Here is a 27,072-nt window from a genome sequence, read left to right on the forward strand (position 1 = left end):
CCGTGACCCTACGTCATTTTGACGTAACAATGACGTAAAAGATTATTTCAAAGCTGAAAAGTAGCGTAGCGAAAGAGGGTCGATTACTTTGAGCGGCGATGGGTTTCGTGATGGGTCCGCATGTGCATTTCCGTTTATTGTGTTGTATAAAGTCTGTATGCGTTCGCCACAACAAAAAATTCATATCTTTCTTCGTTTTTGTTTAATAATGATAGAAAAGCACCGCGTAACACCGTTTCTCTGCGCCGATCGCGGCATCGTATGCGTGAAAGTGGCGGGCTTTTCGAAGCGTTGTCCGAGCCGTACGTCGTACAATCAATGTTATTGCAACGTAGCGGTGTGCACACAAAAAAACTCATCGATCACAGTTCACTGTTTGTTGAGTAAAACTATCTCATTTGCGGTATCATTACCACCCCCACAGCTCACGAGCAAAAGAAGCATATTGAAATGCGAATTTCGCATATCGAGCACACGAACACACAGAAAAATATAAAGAAAAGCTCATAAATAAAGCTCAAGATTTGAAGCACGAACCGATTTCTCATAAACGCGTTAACGGCTCGCGCCACACTGTCCGTTCGACCCTTTGCAATGATACTTCGCGCTTTCATCGTTTTGTTGCCTGCCATCAGCGCCATCTCACGGGCACATACCGAATTATAAATGCAAAGTACAATCACGGTGTCACACAAACATTGCAGTCTTGCACACCTGTACGTCAAGAAAAATGACAAACAGCAAAAAAGGAAATTACGAGCGTGCTTTTCCGCGCATTTTCCACGCAATTCAGTTTTACGCCGGCAGAGTTTTCTGTTTCCGACACCTAAGAACCGAAGTACACCGAAGCAACAAGGCAGGGCGGGCAGATCACAGGTGTGGCCTTCGGATTCTCAGAAGGAAACACCGATAAGGCGGGTCGCTTTCCAAGGTAACACGTGGGGCGATTGGTTGATAGAAGGTGACAACCACTTTTAATATTCCCGCATTTTTCGATTGTGCACCAATGACAGAAAAAATTTCATGTAATCGAGGTAGATTACTTTGATCAGGATAGGGCCCCAGGAGTTTTTTTATCTGATGTTTTACTTATTGTCTGCTTTGTGTGCCATCTGCATCAGTGATAGAATACGATTTTTTTCCCTTTGCGTTACAGGAGCCAAAACGCAGTTCCAACCGAAATGAGTGAGTATAAAGTGTATTCTTTTTGTGAAAGTGAAAATGTGTGTGGCAAACACATTTGACTCCAACCAACAGTCATGCGAGACGTTTCAGTAGAAACCCTTTTGTGCTTTCAAACTTATCTGCATTTTCGAGTAAAGAGATATTTGTATCACGTTCTACATTATCTGGATTTTACACAAAGACTCGCGCACCCATCAATCGACCTTTTCCGAGTAGTAAGCATGTGCGGATACTCAGCTCCCAGCAGGCGACTGCCATATTTTGGGGTAGGTTATCGGTGTCAAGGTTTTGCGGATACTGGAGGCCGACACCTGACGCTTTGTAGTACAGGCCCCGACAAAAGTTTCTGGAACATGCGAGAGGTGTATTTTCTCCCCGGTACGATAACCTAGCGGCATGCGGAACCTGGCGAAATCGTGCCAGTTCACTGCCTCAGAGGCGTGGACGACTGCGCTCTTAGCATAGGTCGGCGAATTCATTCATGATGGCCTTCACCGACTTCATTCACCATCACCTCATAGAGAATGATGTGATGTTGAATGAAGGGCATGATGTGATGTGAAGTTGAAGTTGAATGAACCGCATGATGTGAAGTGAAGTTGAAGTTGAAGTTGAATGAAGGGCTATGATGGGATTTGAAGTTGAAGTCCGCGTGATGGGTTTTGAAGTTGAAGTCTGCGTGATGGGATTTGAAGTTGAAGTCTGTGTGATGGGATTTGAAGTTGAAGTCACCGTGATGGGTTTTGAAGTTGAAGACAGTGTGGTGGGATTTGAAGTTGAAGTCCGCGTTATGGGATTTGAAGTTCAAGTCCGCGTTATGGGATTTGAAGTTCAAGTCCGAGTGATGGGTTTTGAAGTTGAAGTCTGTGCGATGGATTTTGAAGATGACGGATAGGTTTCGGAGTCCTCATAATAGGTTTTGAAGTCAATAATGTTTAGTCGATGTCTGACGTTCTCGTGTCTTGACTGTTACTTGTGCGAACGCGTGCGGAGTGAATGGCAAATGTGTATTGAAATGCACCGAGCGAACATAAACGCTTCGCGTTTCGTGTCTGGTGTAGGCGTATGGGCCTGACACTGGAGATGCCTGCGGACTCCCCCCCCCCCCCCCTCTCCCGTCGTTGTGTATCGGCGGACGCAGAGAGGGAAAGTGTTTGGAACGCGGTACTCTTTCGCGTAGTGGGGCGCGGGGGGCAATGTCATGTAATCGGAGGCAACTGTATGTTGCAAGCGTAAGCGGTAGATTAGATCGAGAGGCGATTTGGCGTTCTGCGGTCGCGCGGTCTGCACGTTGCGGTTGTTCTGTTTGACTTATTTGCTCGCCTACAGCTATATAATGTGCGTATATATGTATATTGGATGGGTTTGGATTTGAGCCTTCGCCTTCGGTTGCGTATGCGCGTTTTGCTAGACGACAGTAGATTGTTGTCGTGCTGACGACGTGTGTTTTACTAGACTTATTTTGTGTTTTCTGAGATTGTTTTTTTTTCTTTGTGTGATTGGGATCCAAATAGGACAAGATCGGACTGGCATTGTTTTTGTGGAAACCTTTTATTTTAAATGTAATACACAGAGGTCACTATAGGTCTCTTATATACCTGAGGCGCATAGGTCATGTTTTGGGGAATTATCTGTTCCGCATGCGTGTAACATCCATCGGACACAAGTGTTCCATCAGAGGACGCAGCTGCTATTTCCTAGATATTCATCAGCAATAAAGTACATTTCAGCAGAGATGGGGAGGTTAATTACCACCCAAAAGTTGCTAGTTACGAGTTACGTGATTTACCTAAATATGTAATGAAGTTACAACCTTCAAGTTCTGAAAATGAAATTAAGTGAGAAATGGAAGTTCTTGCTACTGTGCCGAAATGAAGTTGGGAGCGGAGGTCCGAATATACCTTGTCAATTGGGCACCCCCCCAAAGTGAGAATTGGAATTCCAAGTTCTACGAGTTCCCATTTTCCGCGCACATTTCATAGAACATTGCCAAGTGTGGCCTTATCACCTTCCCCGTTAAAAAATGCACTCCACGAACTGCAAACGCTCTGCTGCGACAGAAGCACGTCGGAATTGTAGTAGCGTACATCCAGTACATCGTGCTGCAACAAGGCGGAGCAGACAGGGTGCTGGCGCCGCGCACGTGCAAGGGGCGGGGTTACTGTCGTCGGATTTTTCAGCAGCAAAATACAAAGAAAGGAGCCCGCGTCGCGCGTTCTGCCTGTTTGGACATGAAGCGGAACAGAAATTTTTAACTTTGCTCATAATACTTTGGCGAAGTTACTTCAAAAAGTGACTAACACTACAGTCAAGTGATTATGAAAAGAGGTTGTTTCAAACATCAAATAAAAACAGGCAAGAGTGGGAATTGTTGTAAACTGTGTCCACACATATTTATTCACAGATTGTGAGAGAGGAAAAGAAACTATTTCACGGACTGTAAATTGGTGGTCTTCCGGGCTCCTTGCACTCTTCACTTCAATTTGCGCCTCAAATTCTCTATGTATTACATGGGTCCAAATGTCTCGGTCGTTAAGAATTCACTTCGTCCGTATATACCCTCCTTGGAGGAAAAAGAGTACAATGGGTTACACTTTTCCGAGGGCGGATTCTCAGTTTTTGGTGTCAGTGATTTATCCAGACCCTCCTACATCCCTGTGACACCACCCACCCCAAAGAAAAAAAGTTTGGCGACACCCCCTGCAAAAAAGGGGGCTTGCTATTTCAGCTGTAATGACATATCGGTAATTATACCTGTAAAGCTGTTATCACGTAGCTGTAATAATGACCACGCCCCTGCTTGGGATTCCGGATAAACCACTGCAGTGGTGTATTGCATGAAAGAATGAGAGTAAAAACATATGTCCAGCGAAGGTGATCACAGGTCGCTGAATTCTTCATGGCGGCTATTTCCAGTGTCAGTATGCATCATGTCACAAGAACCCATGTAATGCTGAGTGACAGGTCACGATGTATTGCGATGTCGAAGCGAATACCCCCGCGTCACGAGTGAAAAATGGCACGGCGGAGAAGCCAGTCGTACGAAGCCACATGAACCTTGCAATGTACCGGCAGACACAGCGGTCGTACGAAGTCACATGAACGTGCAGTGTGCCGGCAGGCAAGGATGTCGTACAGCCACATGAACCTGCAATGTGCTATGCGCTCACTTAGCTGTCAACAACTGGCGCAACATTGTGCACCAACGCTACCGCGTACGCAACATACCTCCCACCGCCGTTCCCATGCGACAGCGGCGGTCAAACGTTGCACCCCTCCATTTCCTCCTTTCTTGGTGCACCCTGCTTCCAAACCCAACCTAGAGCAAGGCGACCGCACCTTCCAAACAGCATAGCCCTCCTCCGCTTACGCTTTCGCCGCCACTACCGGGAAATCCACGCTATCAGGGGCGAGGACGACGCCAACGTCGTAATCCTCCAGCAGCGGGCAGCCGGGCACACCAACGTAGGCCTTTGTTGGTATTCAACCGTCCCATCAGCCGTCTCCTGAAGCCACATGAACGCGCAATGTGCTATGCGCTCACATATCTGTCAACAACGGGCGCAGCATTGTGCAACAACCCTACCGCGCAAGCAACACACCTTCCGCCGTTCACATGCGACAGCGGAGGTCAAACGTGACAGCTATCCTTTTCCTCCTTCATTAGTACGCCCTGCTTCCATGTCCAACCGAGTGCAGAGTGACCGCACCCTCCAAACAGAATACCCCCCTTCGCTTACGCTTTTGCCGCCACTACCAGGAAACCCACGCAAACACAGGCGAGCAGGACGCTAGCGTCGTAATCCTGCAGCCGGGCACACCCCACGTAGGCCTTTGTTGGAGTTCAACTTCAAAACCCCATCACCGACTTCAGAACCCATCATAAGAATTCAACTTCAAAACCCCATCACAAACTTCAACTTCAAAATCCATCACCGACTTCAGAACCCATCATAGGAATTCAACTTCAAAACCGCGATGGGATCTGAAGTTGAATTCTGGTGATGGGCTCTGAAGTCGGTGATGGTTTCTGAAGTTGAAGTCGATGATGGGTTCTGAAGTTGAATGATGGGTTATGATGTGATGGATTCTGAATTTGAAGTTGAATGATGTGATGTGATGTGACGGGTTCTGAATTTGAAGTTGAATGATGGGTTATGACGTGATGAATTCTGAAGTTGAAGTTGAGTGATGGGCTCGTGATGTGATGGTTTATGACGGTGATGTGATGTGATGGGCTTAGCATAAAAATGACCATGATGTGATGTTGAATGAATTCTTAGGAAAATGCCGACCTATGGCTCTTAGCGACACACTGCGGTAGTTTCGGTATGATTACTTAATGATAATAATTGGGTATTTACAACAACTGTTGTAAATACCAAATGAGACAACTGAGATCATGAGCGACGCCACAGCGGCCTGTCTATGGATTGCTTTTGCCCACCTGAGGGTTCCCTAGAAACACATATTGTTGCCACAACGTTGCAGCAACGTTGCGAATGTTGTAAATAGTGGAGCAATGTTTTACAATATTCAACAATATTGTGGCAACATTGCTGGATGTTGGTCAACATTTTTCTACGCGCGGCAACGTCACCAAAACGCCTACGTCTACCGAATATTGCTGCCAGTAACATCGCAGCAACGTTGGAACAATGTTGAAAATATGTTGTCATTATGTGGCAGTATCATTGCAGCAACATTTTAAAGCTAATTTAAACATTGTGGCAATGTTGGAGCAATGTTCGCATGTAACGTTACTGGGATGTGGCTTCAAAAGGACATTAGCCACGTTTTGACAACGTTTGGGGGCAACCTTGCAATAATGTTCCGGCAACATTTTGTGTTACTATGGTTCTTTAACGTGCGATGAAAGCTCATCACACGGCACCCCGTATTTAACGTCCATCGCGGAAGACGGCGTGCCTAAGGCACTTGTACTCTGCCACCAAGTTGCTGGCGTCCTCGGAGGGGTTCGAACCCGCGATCTCGGGATCAGAAGGCGAAGTATGATTACTCTTGTATGTGCCCACGAAGTGAGTTGGATCTAACTGTTGCGCAGGCCAACAACACGTGACTCAACGTGAATTGTTTATCAATCAATCAATTATCAATGTCAGTGTCAGTTGTCCATGAGCTGGTCACCACTGAGTTCCATAATAAGGCTATTGTTTACAAGATATCTTTCTTTCTTTTGTCTACAGGGTGTCCCACAAAACGTGTCATTGAATTATAATAAAAAACTACACCACCTAGAGTCATGCGGTCAACGGCATTTGTTCTTACTGGGTTTTTGCCACCTCCTCATGTGAATGTCGTGTAACGTAAGTTTAATTATGTAAATTTTTGCGAACTGAACTCGGAAATTTGCCTAGTAAATGTCACTTTTTTACCCCACCAATGTGAAGAGCGTGTCTAATTTAGTCAAATTAATGATAATTGACAGGGATATTCAGGGGCTATCCCATCGGAAAAAATAGCCGAACATCATGCTCTACGGAGGTCGCACAGAATAGCGCACGATGAATTTTTCAGCGCAATCTTTGTCAGTCCGACGAAAGGAGGTTGGAAACCCAGCCCTCCCCGACATCGCAGAAAGAGATAAAACAGGCACGGCTTATCACGTCCGACTTTCGCTGGGATAATGCTTTCCCTCTCCCAATTTTAGGAACTGTTACTTTTTCTACTATCACTCTGTCGGCTGGCTTCGGAACCTCCTTTCGTCGCACTGAGAGCGATTGCGCTTAAAAAGTCATCGCGCGCTATGGTCCGGTGCTCTGAAAAGCATGATATTCGGCTATTTTTTCCGATGGGATAGCTCGTGAATATCACTGTGAATTATCATGAATTTGAGTGAATTCGGCACGCTCTTCATATTGGTGGGGTAAAAAAGTGACCTTTACTTGGCAAATTTCCGAGTTCAGTTCGCAAATATTTACATAATTAAACTTGGAGTACATGACATTCACATTAGGAGGTGGCAAAAACCTAATAAGAACAAATGCTGTTGACCGCATGATTCTAGGTGGCGTTGTTTTTTTTATTATAATTCAGTGACACGTTTTCTGGGACACCCTGTATATGTCAGGGCTTCCCAGTAAAACAATACACCATAAAGTGTTGCCACCATGATTCATCCTTGTTATCACTATGATAGCGACAAGCTCCACGTGAGTCAGTCATACCGAAACTACCGCGGTGCGTCGCCAGGAGCGCAGTCGTCCACCCCTCTGAGGCAGTGAACTGGCCTGATTTCGCCAGCTTCCGCTAGGGTGTCGTACCGAGGAGAAAACACACCGCTCGCGTGTTCCGTAAACTTTTGTCGGGACCTGTAGTCTTAATCAGAACAATATACAAGGTGTCCCAGAAAACGTGTCTTGAATAATAATAAGAAAACTACGCAACCTAGAATCATGCTGTTAACGGCATTTGTTATTAGGATTTTGACACCTCCTCATGTGATTGTCACGTATTGTAAGTTTAATTATGTAAATATTTGAGAACTGAACTCGGAAATTTGCCAAGTAAAGGTCACTTCTTTACCCCACCAATATGAAGAGCGAGCGGAATTCACTCAAATTCATGACAATTGACAGTAATATTCATGAGCTATCCCATCGAAAAAAATAGCCGAACATCATGCTTTTCTGAGTACCGGACCATAACGCGCGATAACTTTTTGAACGCAATCGCTCACAGTCGGACGAAAGGAGGTTTTCAAAGCCAGCCCACAAGTGATAGTAGAAAAAAAAAAAGCAGTTCCTAAACTCGGCAGAGGGCAAGCATTATCCCAGCGAAAGTCGGACGCGACAAGCCGTGCCTGCGTTATCTCTTTCTGCGATGCCGCGGTGGGCTGTGTTTCTCACCTCCTTTCGTCGGACCGACAAAGATTGCCCTGAAGAATTCGCTTTGCGCTATCGTGTGGGAGCTGCATAGAGCATGATGTTCGGCTATTTTTTCCGTTTGTATAGCTCCTGAATATCCCTGCCAATTATTATTAATTTGAGTGAATGAGACACGCTCTTCACATTGGTGAGGTAAAAAAGCGACCTTTATTTTGCAAATTTAAGACTTAAGCTCTCAAAAATTTACATAATTAAAATTAGGTTACGTGACATGCACATCATGGGGTGGCAAAAACCCAGTAAGAACAAATGCCGTTGACCGCATGACTCTAGGTGGTGTAGTTGTTTTATTATAATTCAATGACACGTTTTCTGGGACACCCTGTATACCTTCACTCTTTGCGTATACTGTTTTTTGCAATCTTCTCCGGCTCCTTTCCCACACGACGTACCTGTCTGAAAAGCACCCCTCGCTGGTTTGGGAATAAAATTACGACTTCCATTCCAACGCAAGGCGCGACACACGTACACGGAAATGGTTCATTCTGAACACCCCTTTTCTCTGCATATTTGGGTGTAAATCCTTTCGCACACTCCTGTTACGCCCTTCTGAGGGAAAAGTCCGATTGTAAGGGTGTATCGAGGCTCCTAGTGTGAAGGGGGGGGGGGGTATATTTATTAGATCAAAGGAAAAAGGACACGGTGGAAAGGTCAGCCAAACGGGACGTCGGCTTGCCATTCCCCAAAGGAAAAAAAATGACAGAAGAATAAAATTACTGAAAAAGACAAGGAAAGAATTAGGGGTGAGAGGGGTGTAACTGAGCAAAATGTTTAGCATTGTCTTGCAAAGAGTACATCGCATCAGTGTTTTTGTGTACCATACGCAAATTGCTGAGAAATTGCTTCGAGTATCAACTCACCACCAAGATACCGTCTCTGTTTCTTACTGGTTTTGGTATAACTGAAAATTAGTACTCAGTGTACAGGGCGTTCGTATTCTTTACAAGACTGTGCTAAACGTTTTGCTCATTTACACCCTTTTCACACCAGCGAAAACGAAGGCGCCTCTGTTTAATTCGACGAATACAGCATGTAATCGAATGTAAACTGAGGCACCTTGGTTTTCACTCGAAGGCGAGCAGGGCACTCGAATTTGCGGACGCTCGCATAACGAGCAATGCGCCCCATAGTATCTTTTTTCCCAGAGGAAGGAAATTCCACTGCCTTTCTAAGTGAGCTTTTGCTTCACTATCCAGTTTATGTTATGTTTCAAACCTGTTACTATATTTAAACGCGTAGGGCAATGTGGGGAAAGATGAGCAAATTTGCAGTTGAATATGCAATATTTATTTTTCTTGTTTTTTCAAAAAACGACTACCCATAGGCACATTCTCAATAATCTAGAGCTTCTGACCTGTAAATGTAGAACGGTTGTACCCGGTTTAAAATAAAGACAGAACCAGAAATTCAAACCACACAGAACCCGGTGCTGTTTTGCTCAGTCCCCCGCCCTTTGCAAACAAGGCACCGCCAGTCTCATGTGCCGCTGGTCGCTCCCTCTTGCGTGCGCTTCTACCTTGCTGGAAATATCTTAGGAAACAGATTGCTGGAAAATCTCAGACAACATCAAAGAAAGAAATCTGAGGAACAAGCATAGAGTCACGTAATAGCTGCCTTATGTAAGGTGTATGTCAACTAAGGTGTGAAGTAGCAGTTCTTATTCCGTTCTTCAGTTTAAATGAATTTTCCTTTAACAGCTGCCTTATCCGTTTCTAAATTACATTTAATTGTCACGCCTTGCCACGTGCATATAATCGGATGCTCTGTTTTTCCTGTTTAAGACTGGGTAACCAAGGGTGCCCGTATTTTGCATATATCTATATGAGTGAATAAATAAATAGGATATGGACAGAGAGACGAACCCAGCGAAACGCTGCTACACAGATGACAAAAAAAAAAGGACAACAGAAAGTCGCGCCTTTTTGATGGGTTCTTAAATTGCAGGCAGAAGTGACCGATTTTTTTTCTCTCTCTCTCCCTTGAACGCATTCAACAATCCGGAAAATTCTCACGTGCGATAAAGCCACAGGGGTGCCATCTAATGTATTGCTCCGTAGAGGAAAGCGTGCTGGGCGAACGCAGTGCATCCTGGACAGGTCCTGGTCGCACGTCACAGCAAACGTCAAGGCACACGTGACCTTAAAGATGGCGGCGCCCGTGATCGGCGGCCAAACCGTATGTAAACAATGCGGTTGTTGTTTCTGCATAACGTTTTGGATGTCTTTCAATCACGGTAGTTATTTTTATCCGATAATCTCGCACGAAAACGCGCAGTTTTGCACATAAGGCCTCGTATTGTTGATGACTTCCAAAGATGTGATGACGACCGCGCGTTAAGACTCACTGAGCCGATGCGATGCACTTAAACTAACTAGAAATGGGCTACCATGTTGCGGAAGAAGCACCGCATAGTTTACGCTGGCAAAATACGTTCATCTCTTCGCGTTATGATGACGGAAATATGTCGGTGAGCGGCAAAACGACATGTAAGCAAACTCACATGACCTCAAAATGACGTTTTTTATTACGTGCGACAAGGACAAGATGACAGTTTTGCAAAAAGCACCCGCTTGAGGGTAGTTACAACAACGGCGGGTTTGTGTCATCCCTGTGGATAAAGCGGACACGCAGAGCGGACAGAGCCGCAGTGACTTCCATCTTTCAACGCAGGGCCACCTAGGGGTAAAGTTTTAAGCACATATAGCAACGTCTCCCTCCCTCCCCTATGCTCTGGTCTCCCTTCAAATCCGCGTATTGATCTTTCGCCTTTGGGCCAGGATCTTTCGCGGTGGAGGGAGGCGAAAGGGAGCCGGTCCTTCATATTTGGAGAAGGGCACCTTGATAACGCGGTCCGCCCCTGGGTGGGCCGTGTCTTTGAACGCGCGGCCGATAACAAGGTCGTCGGGGCAGTACCGCTTGCGATGCTGTTCCGATAAGATCATTTCCTGATCTATAGCAACGTGTCTCTGAGACAGGTGGCGTCGAGCAAAAAATGTCGCGTCTTGCCCCAAGTGTCATCTTCCCCCACTCCTCACCCGATATCCTTATCCAGACGTATATCCCCATATGAGACCGCATATTAGTGAGCCCATCCTCTTTATCGTTTTAGCTAGAGATGGGACGAATCCAGGAATCTTACGAGTCTCGAATCTTTCGAATCCCTTCTTTAAAAACAGTTTGAAAAGCCAAGAAAAAAACGTCTACCGAAAACTGTTTTGAAGCAGAATATGACACATTTGTTTAATAAAAAAAACATAATAGTTCAGTTTCCTGAGAAAGTATACCCACATGATTCTTAATTCATTTAACATATTGTTCATCAACTACAAGAAATACAGAAATTCTCGAGTCTGAATTATTTCGATAAAGCTCAAGCAGCATTGAAAACTAAAACCACGTTACTTTTAAACTTGTAATGTAACAGTTCCCGCCTGAACTCTTTCAGTCCAGAGCAATGTAAACAAAGAAACAAACAAGAAAACACCCGTCGGCCAATGATGCTTTCGGCGGACTCCGGAGGCGCCAATTTGAAAAGAAACGAACAAACGTGGCCGGTGGACTCGAAAGATTCGATTCGCCGTTTTGGGCACTAGGATTCAGATTCCCGAATCTCGAATCCTTGCCTAGGATTCGTGGATTCCAGGATTCGCGGATTCGGTTGGCACATCCCTAGTTTTAGCTACAGTCACTAAATAAGCTTATTTAGTGACTCTAGTTTTAGCCTACCACTACCTATGTCCTTAATTTACTGCTTTGCTTTATTTTCCCCAACCAAGTCAACAAGTGATTTTATTGTTACGCATTTACTTTGTATTGTTGACTCTCTGAGATGAGCCACAGAAGATTGTGTACTCATCTTCCTAAACGTTCCCTACCATTCCAACTGTAGGATGGGACAAGCGTAAGCCATTTATTTTGACCATGTACTGTCATCACGCAGGAGAGCTACCATTACTTTGACTGACGGGCATAATATAAACACCGTGCAAACACCGCTACACACGTTGCGCCTGGATCATTGAGGGTATCATTGAATTACACCTCAGATGGTGTTGAACTATGACCCCTCCTGGAAAGCGTACTTCCATCTCAGGGTGTTGTCCTACACTGGAAGGTGAATCGAGTATAATTAGGGAGTGTCTTTTTCGTCTTGAATGCCTTTCTCAAATTCGGGGGGTAAAAATCGGGCGCTATTTTTAAATCTGTAATTAGGCGAGAAATCGGGCGATCACTTCGGGTGTCCTTTCCTAATCTCTTCTTTTTTTGCGAGATGGTGACCTTCCATGGGTAATCGCCGACGGCATAGACAGTGTAGACGCACCTGGGTGAGCTTGGAAAGTAAGGGATCCATTCTTACATGTGTTACACGAGACGATCTTTGTTCGTCTCTGATGGAAACGTAACTTGAGGATTTCATAGTGATTGGAATTCGGGGAGAAATCGGGTTTAACCCGAATTGGTCGGAGGTCATTTCGGGGGGAATAGCTGGGCGGAATCGGGTTTAACCCAAAAAACTCCTTCTCTAGGCATAATCCGATTACGACCAATAAGGTGTATGAAACGACGAGCTGATGTAGGAGGGCTAAAGTAGGACGTGTCTCTTCCACTGGTCTGACGTTGGATGCGGTTGACTGCGAAGATGACAGCCAATAGGAGGCCCCAAGGCCGCTTACCGGCTTCCGCTGGTCAGGTGATGGATGGAGATACCTTGGAAACGCCAGTGTGTCTCTCTCGACCATAGAAATCTTAAGGAGCATGCTAGTAGGAAACCTCCGAAACTGGGACGTACGGGCGAGGGCAGAGCCATATTGAATTAGCTAGCGTTGCGGCGGCGCATGCAATAAAAGAAAAAGAAACCGATAAGCATACACGAAACATAACGCAAAAAAGGTAAACTCCATGTAACCCTCAGATTTGAAAGAAAGAAAAAGACACGAAGAAACGGACACGACGAGGACGCGGTCTCCACTGTTGCACCGCTGCCCGACCAGCCTTGGATCCATCCCTAGTTACAGAAATGTCTTGGATCTAGCATGGCACGAGCTTGGTTGCCCAAGGTTACCTTGCTTGGCATGAGGTTGGCCAACAAGCTCGTTCAGTAGTGCGTATCTCTTCCTTGGCCATCCATTGGCCACCCAAGCGTACCTGTTGCCTCCCTCATGTTCATGCTCAATTGTCTCACTGCTTGGTAACGTTTTATGGACAATGGACAATGTGCACGGCGTTCAAAGTGCAAAACGTAAACAAACTAAAATGGAGAGGGCGAAGCATAAAAGCTCGCCAGATGCCCGAGGCCACCAGGACGGAACAGCTCGCAATTACATTTCTTTCCCGAGGAAGAACGGATACTGCACATAGGTTGTCTCGGGAGCGTCCACAAATTTGAGTGTCCTGCTCTCCTGTTAGTCAAAATGAAGGGTGGACGTGTCCAAGTTTAATTCGATGCGTGTACAAACAACACTCAAATGATAAATTGCTTGGCATATTAACTCACCATAAAGATAATGTATCTGTTTCTTGCTGCTTTTGGCCTCGGACTTCGAAAATCGAACTTATGGACTAGTACACCATACCAAGCGAACAATCCAAACACAGGGGGGGGGGGGGGGTCGCTGCGGAGGGCAATAGAGTCCTAGCGAGCTGGATAGAACATGATTTGCCACTCACCCTGGACGTGGCAGAAAAGACGAGTAGACGTCAGCCAGCGGCGAGAGCACTCCCCAAGACCGTACAGTGCTTCCTCATGAACAATGTGGTTACGCAGCCCTGCCCTGACAGCTTTTCTTCGAAGTCTGGGCCACCGAAAGCCAGCCGGCAACGACGGATCCAAATTTGAAAGGGTATGTCGGTAATGAGTAAAACCAATTGTTTATGTTGAGCGCGCGGAACAGGTAACGGTTCCAGGAACTGTACGGTGGACCAGGCGGCAGTCGACAGTTGAAATACCTGTGGGTTAATCTGCGCCACAGCAAAAGAGAAACACGACAGCGCCTGAAACAGTACTCTGCGGTTTCACACTATCACCCAAGACGGGCAACCGCCAGAGCGAGAGGTGTGAAATCGGACCCGTGAAACCGAATTCCACTTCCACTGATGCACGCGCGTCTAGCCATCCCGCAGTAATTCGACGCCAAGAAAGCTTCTTCGGCACCTAAGAAACTCCGGGATCGGACTGCAACTCCCTGGTAGCCGTATAAAAATCGCTTGCAGCTCACAACGGAATGTCAGCGTCAGGAAGCTGAAACCTCAAACGCCTCACAACATCAAGACAGCGTATTCATGAGGAAGGGATTCCGACCTAGATCGAAATGCGGGACTCTCAATGAAATAACTGGTGGTCAATCCTAGAAAGTACTGCACTAATGCCCTCGCTGTGTGACCGGGAGAGTGCAGTGCCTCGAAATAAACGCGCGATTGAAGTGCAAGGCACTTCTCTTCTCGAGCACTACTGACAGTGCTAAGCAGGAGCGGATTTAATGGGGGAGGGGGGGCGACCGCCCCCCATACGGCTGTATTCCCCATGTAAAAACCCAATCTTCTGGGTGCCACAAAGAACGAAATTTCCTTAAGACCGCCCCCCTCCCGTGCCATACCCTTAAATCCGCCCCTGCGGCTAAGCCACTCTGGTAACGCATACGCTGCAAGCGGAATCTTCCGACCCACTCCGCTGAACCGCTCCAGAGAAAACAGAACGCGTGTCTAGTGATGGCAATACGTATCAATAGTGGTGGCGTGTTAAAGACTCCTATAGGAACCACAAGCGACTGTAGTACAAGGCCACCAGCAGGTGCGTCCGAAAAATGACGGGCAATTCAGCGAACCTGAGCTTCTGGAAGACAACTGTGCAACGATTCAACACACGGGGTCAATTTACACTACGTAACCCAGTGCAATCGAAATCAGACCAAGAATATTGATCTCCGTAACCTCACTGGAAAACCCCGAAAGGAGTCTCGCAGGAAGGCCGGAGGTTCAAAAACACTGCTGCAGTTTCTGTCTGTTCAGTCTTGCCCCTGAAACAGCTCCGTAATCTTCAAACGCCTTCAGTATAATTCCTAGGGAACACTCTCGAGAAAGGATCACAAAGACGTCATCCGCGAACGCGAAACCAGGTGGTGGGCATCCATTGGGCAGTGCAAAGGTTACAAGTTACAAGTTACATCAAAGGGGGATGACAGGCCGCCAGCAACAGAGACAGCGCCTTCTAGAGCCCCTATACAAAGTTTCCACATACCTGACCCGAGCAACGGCGGGCCCAAGGGCCCTCAGCCTAGAGAACAGATATGCGTGTCGCACACGATCAAATGCCTTGGACTGATCGAAGGAGGCCAGCACAGCGCGGACATGGCCGCTGTTAATCCAGTGGATGGCATTGCGAACAGCTATTCTATGAAAGTCTGAGGACCTGCCGGGGACAAAAACATGCTTTGCAAGGATGTAGCACCTTCTCCAACAGAGGAAAAACACGCAATAGAAGAGTATTAGCCAAGATCATATAATCGCTCGTCAGTAAAGTAATGGGATGTTAGAAGAAGTCGAGATGCTAACCTCGTTGCGTGCGCACCCATTCTGGTGCACCTACCCCACTTTTCGGAATAAACCCGTCCCATTCACACGCACTGTTGCTGCCTCCGAGGTTTACTGCTTTCTCACAGGTTATGGGCCCAGAACACTAGAGCTGTGGATATGGGAGACAGCAGCAAGTTTACGGTTGCAAAGCTCACAGACGGCAATTATCAGGTCTGGAAGTTCAAAATGAAGATGTTGCTGACCCGGGAAGGAACGTGGACGTACGCGGACGGACCAACTCCACGGCCTACTCGTGTGATTGTCGACGAAAGCCTGATCATGGAAGCGTTCTGTGGAGAATCACCCGCTTTCCGGCGTCCGGGCACACAGCGTTCGGAGCGGTCGGCTTCTGGTGAAGTTAAAGTGGAGCTGCCTAGCTTTCGCCCTCCTAGCTTGCCCTTGCGCGGTGACAGCGTTGGAGATGTTCCGGTGACTGACAGAGTTGTACCAGAGTCCGGTGCGGATGTTCAGGTGGCAGATGGAGTTGCTCTCGCAGCTGATGGGGACGGTCCTGTTCAACCACGGCGCTCGAGTCGGAGCTACAAAGGAGTACCTCCGGATCGTCTTTCTTATATAGCCTGCGCGGCATCCGTGCCCGATCCGGTTAGCTGGAAGGACATGCAGAAGTTACCAGCTGCTGACAAGGACAAATGGATAAAGGCTACTGTCGATGAGATCGATTCGCTTCACCAGCTCAACACTTGGATTCTTGCAGAGTTACCGGAGGGCAAGCAGCCCTTCGGCTGCAAGTGAATTTTTAAAACTAAACGGGACACAGATGGCAACGTTGAGCGTTACAAGGCAAGACTGGTCGATCAGGGGTTCTCCTAGCAGTTTGGAGAGGACTATGATGCCACGTTTGCTCCAGTCGCGAAGCTCACCACACTGCAGATTCTTTTATCAGTGGCAGCTGCCGAGAACCTGAGGGCTCGTCATTTCGACGTAAAAACCTCATTTTTGAATGGCGAAATTGAAGAAGACATTTATATGAAGCAACCGGAAGGGTTTGTCGCTCTAGGGGAAGAACATCTCGTGCGTATATGCTTCCGAAGTCGTTGTATGGACTTAAGCAGGCTGCCAGGGCATGGAACATCAAAGCCAATCAAGTACTACTTGGAGCGGGCTTCACGCGGAACCAGGCAGACCCCTGTTTGCACACCCAAGTAGTGAACGGATCCCGGCTATACGTACTTGTATACGTGGACGACATGTTAATTTGCCATCGAGACAGTCCTACCGTAACGGGAATTTGGCGTCAGTTGAAGAGGCACTTTGAGCTGAAGGACCCTGGACATGTCTGCCACTACCTTCGTATCGAGATAGTGAGACCACGTCACGGCTATTTCCTGCTACATCAGAAGAACAAAATAGGTGCATTGCTCGAGAAATATGACCTCAGTACGCTGTAAACTTTTTCACACCTTTAAAGGTGTGCGCTATGCACATTCAACCTGGTTGCGTAACATTGCATCTCCAGGATGATATTTTACAAAATTCGGAAAGCATTACTAAAGATCAAGTGTCGGTGCAAATCTTGCTTTCATTATGTCTTGGATATCGTAGGTACGTGCTAATGCATATATGCATCGCTATCGATAATCGAGCACGCGCAAGTGTCTACAATACTGCTGAACAATGTTGAGATGTTGCAAGACTGAATTTTTGGAGGACAGACAACACTCGAGCAAAGAAAATTTGTGCGACACCGTGCTGCATTATGATGTTACCAAAATTACACCTAAAAAGGCGTGCGCCATGCAGTTTATTACACCTTTAAAGGTGTAAAAAGATTTAGAGTGTACTGCTAAGATCAGCTTCACACCAATGGACACAGACTATCTGAAGTTTACGGGGGAAGAAGATCTACTGCCCAGCAATGATCTGCATCGGAAAGCAGTCGGAGAGCTGCTGTATCTGAGCACGACGACACGGCCTGATATCGCCTGCGCAACTGGCATACTTTGTCGTCGAATGAGCAATCCGCGTCAACATGAATGGGGAGCCGTGAAGAAGCTGTTCAGGTACCTGATGCATACTCGGGACTTTAAGGTGACCCTCACAGAACGACAAAGCTTGGATTTGACAGGATACGTCGACGCAGACTGCGCCGGCAACGTCGCTGACCGCAAGTCAACAAGTGGCTACATCATCCTGCTTGGAGACAGCCCGGTCACTTGGTCTAGCAGAAAACAGTCATCTGTTGCTCTGTTGAGCACCGAAGCAGGGTACATTTCCGCGGCTTATGCTTCACAGGAAGTTTTGTGGCTGCGTCATTGTTGGAAGATTTCGGACTAGTCATTGGTCAACCAACACCTATGTTCGAGGATAACCAGGGCTGCATTAAGCTTGCCCTTAGTGAAGAGATCAACGCCAGGATAAAGCACATCGATGTCCGTCACCATCACTTACGTGATCTACTAGCACGCAACATCATCAACTTTCAGTACCGCGAGTCCGCTGACAACATCGCGGACGCTTTGACGAAACCTTTACCACGACCGAGACTGGAAGCGTTAAGGCAACAGATGGGGCACATCAAGGGATAACCTGTCGGGGGGGTGTTAGAAGAAGTCGACATGCTAACCTGGTTGCGTGCGCACCCATTCTGGTGGTCTGCCCCCCTTTTCGGAATGAACCCGTCCCGTGCACACGCACTGTTGCTGCCTTCGAGGTTTACTGCTTCCTCACATGGAACGTTAAGCATATGGGTCCAGTTTTCGAGACTTACCTTTGCACAGAACAACAACTCCATTCTGCATGCTGAGGCACAGCAACCCTGGGTTAAGCAAATGTTAAAAGGCCGAGTCAGGCAAGAAGCAATCACGCTCCTGAAGCGCTTGTGGGACTCAACTGGGAGGCCATCAACGACTGGGCACTTTCCACTGGTCTTTGAGGAGACAGACGCAAAAGCTTTATTTTACGTGAGTGGCCCTGAGTCAACGTGCTCTATTTCTTTCGACGACACTGGGCACTCTCGTCTGACAATAGGCTCGTCGTGAAGTGACTCATGATAAGAGGCCGCGCAAGGCTCACGCATTGCTTCCTGAATGCCACGGGGATCAGTCAGTCGCCCGTTTCAATACCTTCTAGCTCCTTCTGAGGGAAGATCTCGCGGGCTACTTTGGTGACGGGACCGTACTCAGTAGGAACGGCCTCCACGGCCACATCAGGGATGTCATCTGGCACCGAGATGACTGAAACTGTGACTCTAACGTTGCCCTTCACTGTGAGCGAGCCCAGGGGCTTGACCTCCTCAGCACCAGACCTGGTCATCACAATCAGGAAGCATGCTCCACCACCAATGTGGCACATGCTTTCTTTCCCTACCTTCTTCGCAAGAGGAAGTAGGAAGTCCACTCGTGAAATCCCCGGAGCTCTGTGCGAGACACGGATGAAAAGCGTGCTGCGCAGTTTCATGTCTAGAACAGAAAGGACATCGAGACGAGGCGAGACCATAACGATGCAAACGATCCCTGAGTGGCAGGACATCGGGCGGAAGCCTCCACTGCAAACTTGCACGACGAGAGTCCAACCATCCTGTAGTAGCGTAGCGCCAAGCGATCTGACACGGAACAGATAGCTCCGGTGCACTCGTGGGTGCCAGAAGTCAGCCCAGCAGCAATACATAGAAGCGCCTCATGGCCCACGTAGAAAGATCAGCGTCCACGAAACTCCCGCGGAGGCGACGGACTGATGGCACGTGCTCTGTGGAGTGGGAGCTGTAAACTCTGAGCGCGGCCTATTCTGCTGAAAGGAACAAAGGAAACCACCTCAATCTCCTGCCCTTTCACAATGACCGAACTGAGGGCCTTTATTGTTTGAGCCGCCCGCTTCGATTTCACTAGGGATTTCCCTACACCCCCCCTTCCTGCATTTTTGCAACCCCCCTGAAATTTCTCAGGTGGCCCCCTCCAGCTCGGCCACCAGCACATTCTAGCTGGTAGTGAGTCTGGCGCAGCGAATTACATCCTGTACTGTCAAACTTGGGCTAGGACCACAGTCACGCAGATGATCGTACCATGCATTTGTCCAAAATCATTTGAAAGTGACCGTTGAATGCATAGATTGCGCGCATATACGAGCAAAAATGCGTGCGGGCACGCAAACTGAATGTGGATCATCAAGAAACATTTGCGCCCAACCCAATCAAGCGAGGTATCCTGCTTTTTTCGTCGATGGTTTTCACCGTTGGTTGCTAAGCATTCATTGAGGTCCGTGCTAGGCTTTTTTCTTTGTCGTTCATGCATCTTAATGCATCTTAATGTTGAAATGTCGTTCATAATGAATCTGGATTCTAATGTACTGTGCTTCAACGTAATAACGTGTACAAATAAAACTCGGAAGCTGTGCAGATGTGTCACCATTGTGCCACGATTATTTCCGCGTCTAAGAAAAATTCCTTAAATGGAACGTTCACCAAGCATGACCCCCTCCTCCCCTCTCGAAAGCTTGGCACCCCCCAGCTGTGAATTTCTGGGGGGATCACTGGTGCAAAGGTCGTGTGTAGGATGGTTAGTCTCACTCAGGGCGTCAAAAATGGCCTTTGTACCTAAAGCAAGGCGCTTCACTCTTACATGTGGCACTCGCAAGCCACCAACCTCCCGCGACTGGTACACACACGCGCGTGACACCCATTCCGCACTGTTAATCCACATGAACTGAAAAGCTGCACGGGTCACGGTAAGAAAGATCTGACGTGGCGGTCTCATGGTACCAGTACTCGCTTGAGAATCACGACGCCTCTAGACGGGCCTTACTAAATAAGTGGAAGAACCGGACCCTTCAGTTGACGGAGAACAGGAATGCTACGCTATGCTAATGCAATTCGATGCAATATCGATGTGTGCATTGTCATCAAGCAGGAGAGCTACCTATGGAGCTTCAATGTCGATGCGTGTATTGGCATCGAGGCGGAAGACCAGTCGCGAAGACTGGCTACCATATAACTATCTCAACAAGCTAGGATATAAACTAGAACTAGTGCATTACCAACTCCTGCTTGTGAAATCACGTCACGTTAAGGATTGCTGTTCGTGCTTGACTATGGAGCTAGGGAGTTTGTATTGCCAACTGTAGGATGGGACAAGCTGTGGAGTTACCATATCGATGCGGACGAACAGTTAGTTATACATTCTGTACATGTTCACAGCAGCATGGATGATTCATCCTTCCCCTCAAATGAACGCATGCAGCACCAAAGCGATGGTGTCTTACGAATCCTGTGTTTTGAAGATAGTCTCATTGATGGAGGAAGACGGGGGATGGGGGGGGGGGGGGTGCGACGAACCGAGCTCGCGCTGAGCAATAAACGAGGCATTCTCTGTCTGCTTCTCAACCTGAACGGGGGCTAGTTTAATTTCTTCTTACTCAACATAATTTTGGTGCCGAAACCCGGGAGTAAACTGGCCTCCACAACTGGAATGGAGAAGCTGCGTAGGAACCGCTCTTTCGTACGCAGCGTAACGATCCGACGGGTCTCATCTGCAACCGACGCCCTGAAACAAGAGATACATTCTACCGAAGAGTTGCAAGTGGACCTCCATGACCTTTTGGACAAAAACGCGACGCTTGTGGGCTTAACCGAAAATATTGCAGACCTCGTCGACGACGACAGTTAGGGCGGGTTACATGGAGCGAATATGCGACGAACAGTCGGCGAACTTCGCCCGGCGTCGTTCGCTCGACGTCAAAAATATGCCGCCGGCAGTCAATCTAGACAGGCCAGAAAATTCCGCTGGACGTCCGACGCTCCTGGAAGCGGCCAGCTGGAAGTGCCGGGAAAACAGCTAATGGGCGCGTTAGGTAGGCTCCCGAGCGCTATATCCCGGGTTCTCAGGGGAACGTACCCTTGGTGTGTCCACCAATGGTGTTTGTCAGGCTATCCGGAAGCCGAATTCCCGAGGCGCTGAGCGCGCGCCACCTATCGAGCTTTCTTCTGTCGTCTGCTTCAAAGTAAACATAGCAGTAAACCATATAAGTCCTCTGGAATCGTATCACTACGTACCGCCGACATCCGACGATTCCGGAAACACAAAAAGCGGGCGGTTTCAACGTGTTGCAACCGTTACGCCATTTCGAAAGGCGGCACACCGGAACATGCGTCACGTCCCGGAACTGGCTCCGCTCTTCCCCAGTGTTCTCCGGCTCCGAAGAAGGGGTGCGCAGGGTGCACCGGAAGTCACTTTGGAGGTGTTAAGTGACCCCCTGAAAGAGGGAACGTTCCCGGAGCACAAACCTAACGCGCCCAATTAGGGCTCCATACTGCTCCGGACTTCCGTCTTCTGCTCGCCGTACGTAGACGTCATCGTCTTCGCGCGTTCTTCACCCGTTGTACCAGGCCCAGCTCCAACAAGGGGCGCGTTAGGTTCGTGCTCCGGGAACATTCCCTCTTTCAGGGGATCACTTAACACCTCCAAAGTGACTTCCGGTGCACGTTACCGGGTGCACCCTGCGCACCCCTTCTTCGGAGCCGGGGAGCCGGAGAACGCTGGGGAACGCTGGGGGCCAGTTCCGGAGCGTGACGCATGTTCCGGCGTACTGCCTTTCGAAATGGCGCAACCGTTGGAACACGTTGCAACCGCCTGATAATCCTGCACCTGGGAGGGTCCCACGAACCTCGACCTTCCGAAGTGACAGGTGCACGTCTTCCCCAAAGACCTCTGTAAGCGGCACGGATTTTGGGAGCGCTTTGAAGCTACGATCGATACGCATCCTGACCTCCCGGCAATCGAGAAGTTCAATGACCTACGGTCCGATTTGACCGGACTAGCAAAGCACGCCGTGGAATGAATCAGGCTTACTGAAGACAATTAAAGCAACTGCAGTCAGTGTCCTAATCCAGCGCTTCGGTCGTCCGGACGCCCTTGCAGACGAGCACATGCACAGTCTGCTCGCGATCACGCCGATCCAGAGCTCTTCCCAACTGGCACGACTCCGCGAGCTCTATGAGCAGATTCTCTTGCGTACCAGTTGCCGCAAAACCCTCGCCTCCGCCCTTAACGTCGCCTACATTCCGTCACTCCTGCACACGATGGGCAGACGCGGCAACGCAAACTGCGATGCCTGCGGCGCCATCGCTGACGTAGCCCACCTCCTGCTAACGTGCCCGACGTTCTCGGCGCCCCGTGCCGCCCTCGCCCGGGCCTTGGGCCACCACCCCCTCTCGCTCGCTGCACTCCTCGGGCCTGTCCCGCGCCCTGGGCAACGGAATGTTACCAAGGCACTCTTCGAGTACGTCAAGGCCACCGTAGTGATGACCGCCCTCTGAAGCACAAGCGGCAAGCCTCGCCGCCCGCAGCACATCGTTGCCATCGCGGCTTCTCCCGCACCTGTTTTTTTCTTTCTTTATTTTTTTAAGGAGTAGCAAGCCGGCACTTGCCTGGCTGACATCTCCTTTTGTGTGGATAAACATATACCCCCCCCCCTCGGCGTGTCCTCCGCAGAGCATGCTGTCGTGCTGCATAGGGTGCTCATGCGCCCTTTGCCGGAGGATATATAGCAGTGCTCTACCGTCAGCGCCTGAAGGAAGACGTTACAGCTGCTGAACCTGCTGCGCCCCGGGTGGAGCAGGTGAAGACCATCATGAAATTCTTATGACTACACGTTCATGGTTCATGGTACACTCTAAACCAAGTAACGCACATGTAACGGGTAAGTACCGCTTGGCCAAGAGGTACATTTTTTAAAAAATGTACCTCTTAAATTTAAGAGGTACACGCGCCTTCACATGCGGTACATGTAACGGATATCGCGCAGCGATTTAGGCCTACCCGTCGGGGTGGTTCCCCTCTTCTACGATATATTAACAGCCCCAGGAAGCTACGCTGTACACATAAATATCACAAACAAATACCTTTATTCGAAAATTACATCCATTTCAGGGGTGATGCTTGTCCATCGCGAGCGTGCATTGTCATGATGCACAAGCGCCGAACACACGGGGCACAACGTACATGGATGAACGCTGACCACTGCATCTCTCCTTTACCATTGCAGCTGCTCCGTGGTCACGCTTCTTTATCTCTTCCACACCTTTGGATGGCTGTTCTTCTCCAACTTCCGTTTCTTCCGCAGAACGTAACACCAATCACAGGATGATGATTGACTCACCCATTTACGACATCGCCTGGACGTGAAGGAGAAAATACAATGTAAAAAATCCAACAACCGAAATACCTTGCCTGAAAAACATGCCTAGTTGCTTGTGTAATCCAGGTATAAAGTGCAATCTAGGCTTCTCTAATTCACGCATCAACATTCGTGCATGAAGCGCAAAGTTCGTTGTCTCCGTCCCTCAGTCGTTGTGTCCAGCAAGCCGGTGATCAGGACCACTGGGAATCAGAGCGAAGATGAACGAAAAAGCGTCGTGCGGACGAATAATTACTTCATAGATATAATTAGGGCCTGACTTTTTAGGGTTAAACCCGTATTCGCCCGATATTTACCCCCCGAACGAAATCTGTAAAATTCGGGTTTAACCTGAATCTACCCGAAAACATCCGGGTCGCGTGGCACACTCATAAGCGTGCATTAAAATAAAGTTTGAAAACATTTCTAAACATTAGTTCCATGTTAAGACAAATTTTTATTAAACAAAAAAAATCACCCGAATACACCCGAATTCCAGACGACAGAATATGCCGTAACGGGATTTAACCCGAATACACCCGAATTTTGGAATGAAAAGTATCACCCGATATTTACCCCCGAATTTGGCCAAAAATAAAACCCGAAAAAGTCAGGCCCTAGATATAATACGCACCTTATATGACTCCAATCTTGAAAGCGTCGAACGAATTTCTTCGAAGACCGAGCAGACTCGTCCTCGCTCCCCGACGTTTCAAAACAAACTGATTTGCCAGCGCTTGCAAGAAACGCATTCTTCGCAAACGTGCGATCCCTCACGGGTTCTAGTTATTGCACTTCTTTGATGGAATGATAGTGCTGATCCATTACGGCACTGCTGCATAAGGGAATTTATTGACTGGTATTCGGAATCACGCGAAATATGTTTGCAGCGCATGGAGATCGTGAGAAGGCGTTCGTACTCATGCGCCGGAAACACGCGGTACACATGAGGTACAGCTGTTATAGGCCGCGCGTGAAAGGTACCTAGCCGGTACGGATGGGTCTCGGAGCCCTTGTACCGCTTGAAATCCGCAGCGGTCGCGAACTGTACCTGCTGGTTGAGGACTGTACCTCATGTGTACCGCTTGGCCCAGGTGCGGGTCTTCTTTCACGCGGTACATATCGGGTGCCGGATTTAGAGTGTAGGGAAGAGACACACGCGGGTCGTGCAACGCATGCTTGGAAGGCTACTCCTACTATGGATCCTTCCTCCCGAGCTCCCGGAGCATCGTTCAGCCTATACTGACAGCACTGCCTTTGGCCACATCATCGCAGCAGCGCCCCTCTTCTCTGCTCCGCGTCTAGACAAGTCACACTGTTCGGGAATTCAATGCTGCCATTTCATCGAATGATAAGAGGACAAAACTGGCGGCCGAGAACGGTTGTTGAAAGTGCGGCAAGCACGGTCACGTCGCTCGCTGCGTGCTGCTTGGTTGATGCGCCGCCACTGTTGAGGACGTCACCTCTCTGCGATGACCACCCGAATTCCACATTACACACACCGCCAGCTGTTGTCTAAGTGCAACCTGCACAAGTAGTTCAAAATGCCTTTGAGAATAACTTAGAGGAAAGGTTTTTGAACAATAGAGTCCTTGTTTTGTGCCATTTTGGAAAGTAAATGTGAAATAACTCAGTTACTTATACAGTAACTTAACTTATATTGTTATATAAGTTGTTATAGCGAACGGACGTGCCTTCACTGCTCTCTTCTACGATTAAGAATTTCCTGGGGCTCGACTTCCTACTGTGTGGGTCTGCCCCCGGTCCGTTTCACGATGTCAGCTGAGGCGACGCCCACCGCTCCCACGGCTACTGTCTCGGCAGCTCTTTGTACCGTAAGGTATCCTAAAGACCATGCCTTCGATTTCACTGTGCCCGACGGGGCTTCCGTAGGTGGTGTCCTCGACGCTATCTGTCAGCAGGTCGACGACCAGGTTCATTCCATTCAGCATCGGGGTGGCTTGAACTTCCAAGTTGTTGTTTCGAATAAGAGAGCACGCGATCTGGTCTTCGGAGTTGGAAAGGTAACCTTTGAGGAGGTTGACGTTCTTCTTACCCCAGTTTCTTCGACAAGAACTGCCTATTTCACTATCAAGCGACTTCCGGAGTATGTTCCCGATGACGTCCTGGTGCGTGCCTTGGCGCCTTACGGCACTGTACTGGCGTTTTCGTTTCCGGTATACAAGGACCGCCCTACCATCCGCAACGGGACTCGCATAGTCAAGTTCGAGATGAAGAAGCCGGTACCCAACTTCCTCACTGTTGGGTCTGATCGTGCATTGGTAGACTATAAGGGCATCAAGAAGGTTTGCGGAAGGTGCGGGTCGGAGGGGCACATCCGCGGTGACTGCAAGGCACTTCGCTGTGAAAGATGCGCCGTATTTGGTCACCACACCGTCGGCTGCAGATCCCCATGTCTCCGCTGCGGCCAAGGTCACGCTACGGTGGATTGTGTCATGCGCAGGTCATACTCGTCAGCTGCAAAGGGAGAGCGTCACGGATCGAGGACGGCTGCTTTTCCTGTGTCTGCTGCTGCACCCACTCAGCAAGTAGTCCCCGTGAATTCTGATGCGGAATTTCCCGCCTTGAGTGAACCCGCTAGCAATGAGCCTATTTCTTCCGAGGCGACATCGCCTGCTGAGGCCGCGCCGGCAATGGACGCCGTGGAGAAGGTTCTGTTTTCTTCGTGTGACGAACCAGCAAGTGAACTTCCATACGGGTCTAATAACTTGGAGGGCCCCGATGGTCTGCACGAGCTCAGTCATGTGCAGGGAGCTGGCCTTGCCACCAGCGGTGATGAAGTGAGCCCTTTAGTTTCATCTCCTGGTTCATCAACGTCACTCTACTCTCTGGCGGGATCTCATGGTGAAGCCGCAGAGTTGTGTGATCTAGTCGTTGACGACCCTGCTGTTGGAGTCTCCGGGAAACACTGCCGCCACTCTTCACCCAGTGATAGCGACCCCGCTGCGCGGAAGACAATGCCCACACACAAAAAAGCCAAAACCGTTTCGTGTGGCGACGACGTGGACATGTTTGATATCTAGCCTACCATGGGAACTGGAACACAGTGGTTTGCCCTAATCTCTTACATGGTGCTACGCATACTGACTCTTAATGTGCAGGGGTTTCGAACTGCAGCAAAGCAGGAAGAAGTAATACAGTTCGCTCGTAGCGTAAGGTGTGATCTGCTCCTTCTGCAGGAGGTTCACTTTACCTGCTTCTCCGACGTAGTCAAGTTCACAGAGCATTGCAATGTTCGCGGCTTCTTTAGTTTTGGTACTAC

General features: G+C 48.6%; 1 protein-coding gene across 1 annotated transcript in view; it reads left to right on the plus strand.

The window, feature by feature from the left end:
- The first annotated feature begins 920 nt into the window (after window positions 1–920).
- Window positions 921–27,072, plus strand: part of LOC135395974 (caspase-7-like) — a 63,810-nt gene continuing 37,658 nt past the window's right edge. Inside the window, exons 1-2 of the mRNA XM_064627054.1 lie at window positions 921–961; window positions 1,157–1,185. Of these exons, the coding sequence (XP_064483124.1) occupies window positions 1,182–1,185 (4 nt within the window). The 5' untranslated portion in view covers window positions 921–961; window positions 1,157–1,181. The remainder of the gene's footprint in view (window positions 962–1,156; window positions 1,186–27,072) is intronic.

This window comes from Ornithodoros turicata, chromosome 5 (assembly GCF_037126465.1).
Source record: "Ornithodoros turicata isolate Travis chromosome 5, ASM3712646v1, whole genome shotgun sequence".
NCBI lineage: Eukaryota > Metazoa > Arthropoda > Arachnida > Ixodida > Argasidae > Ornithodoros > Ornithodoros turicata.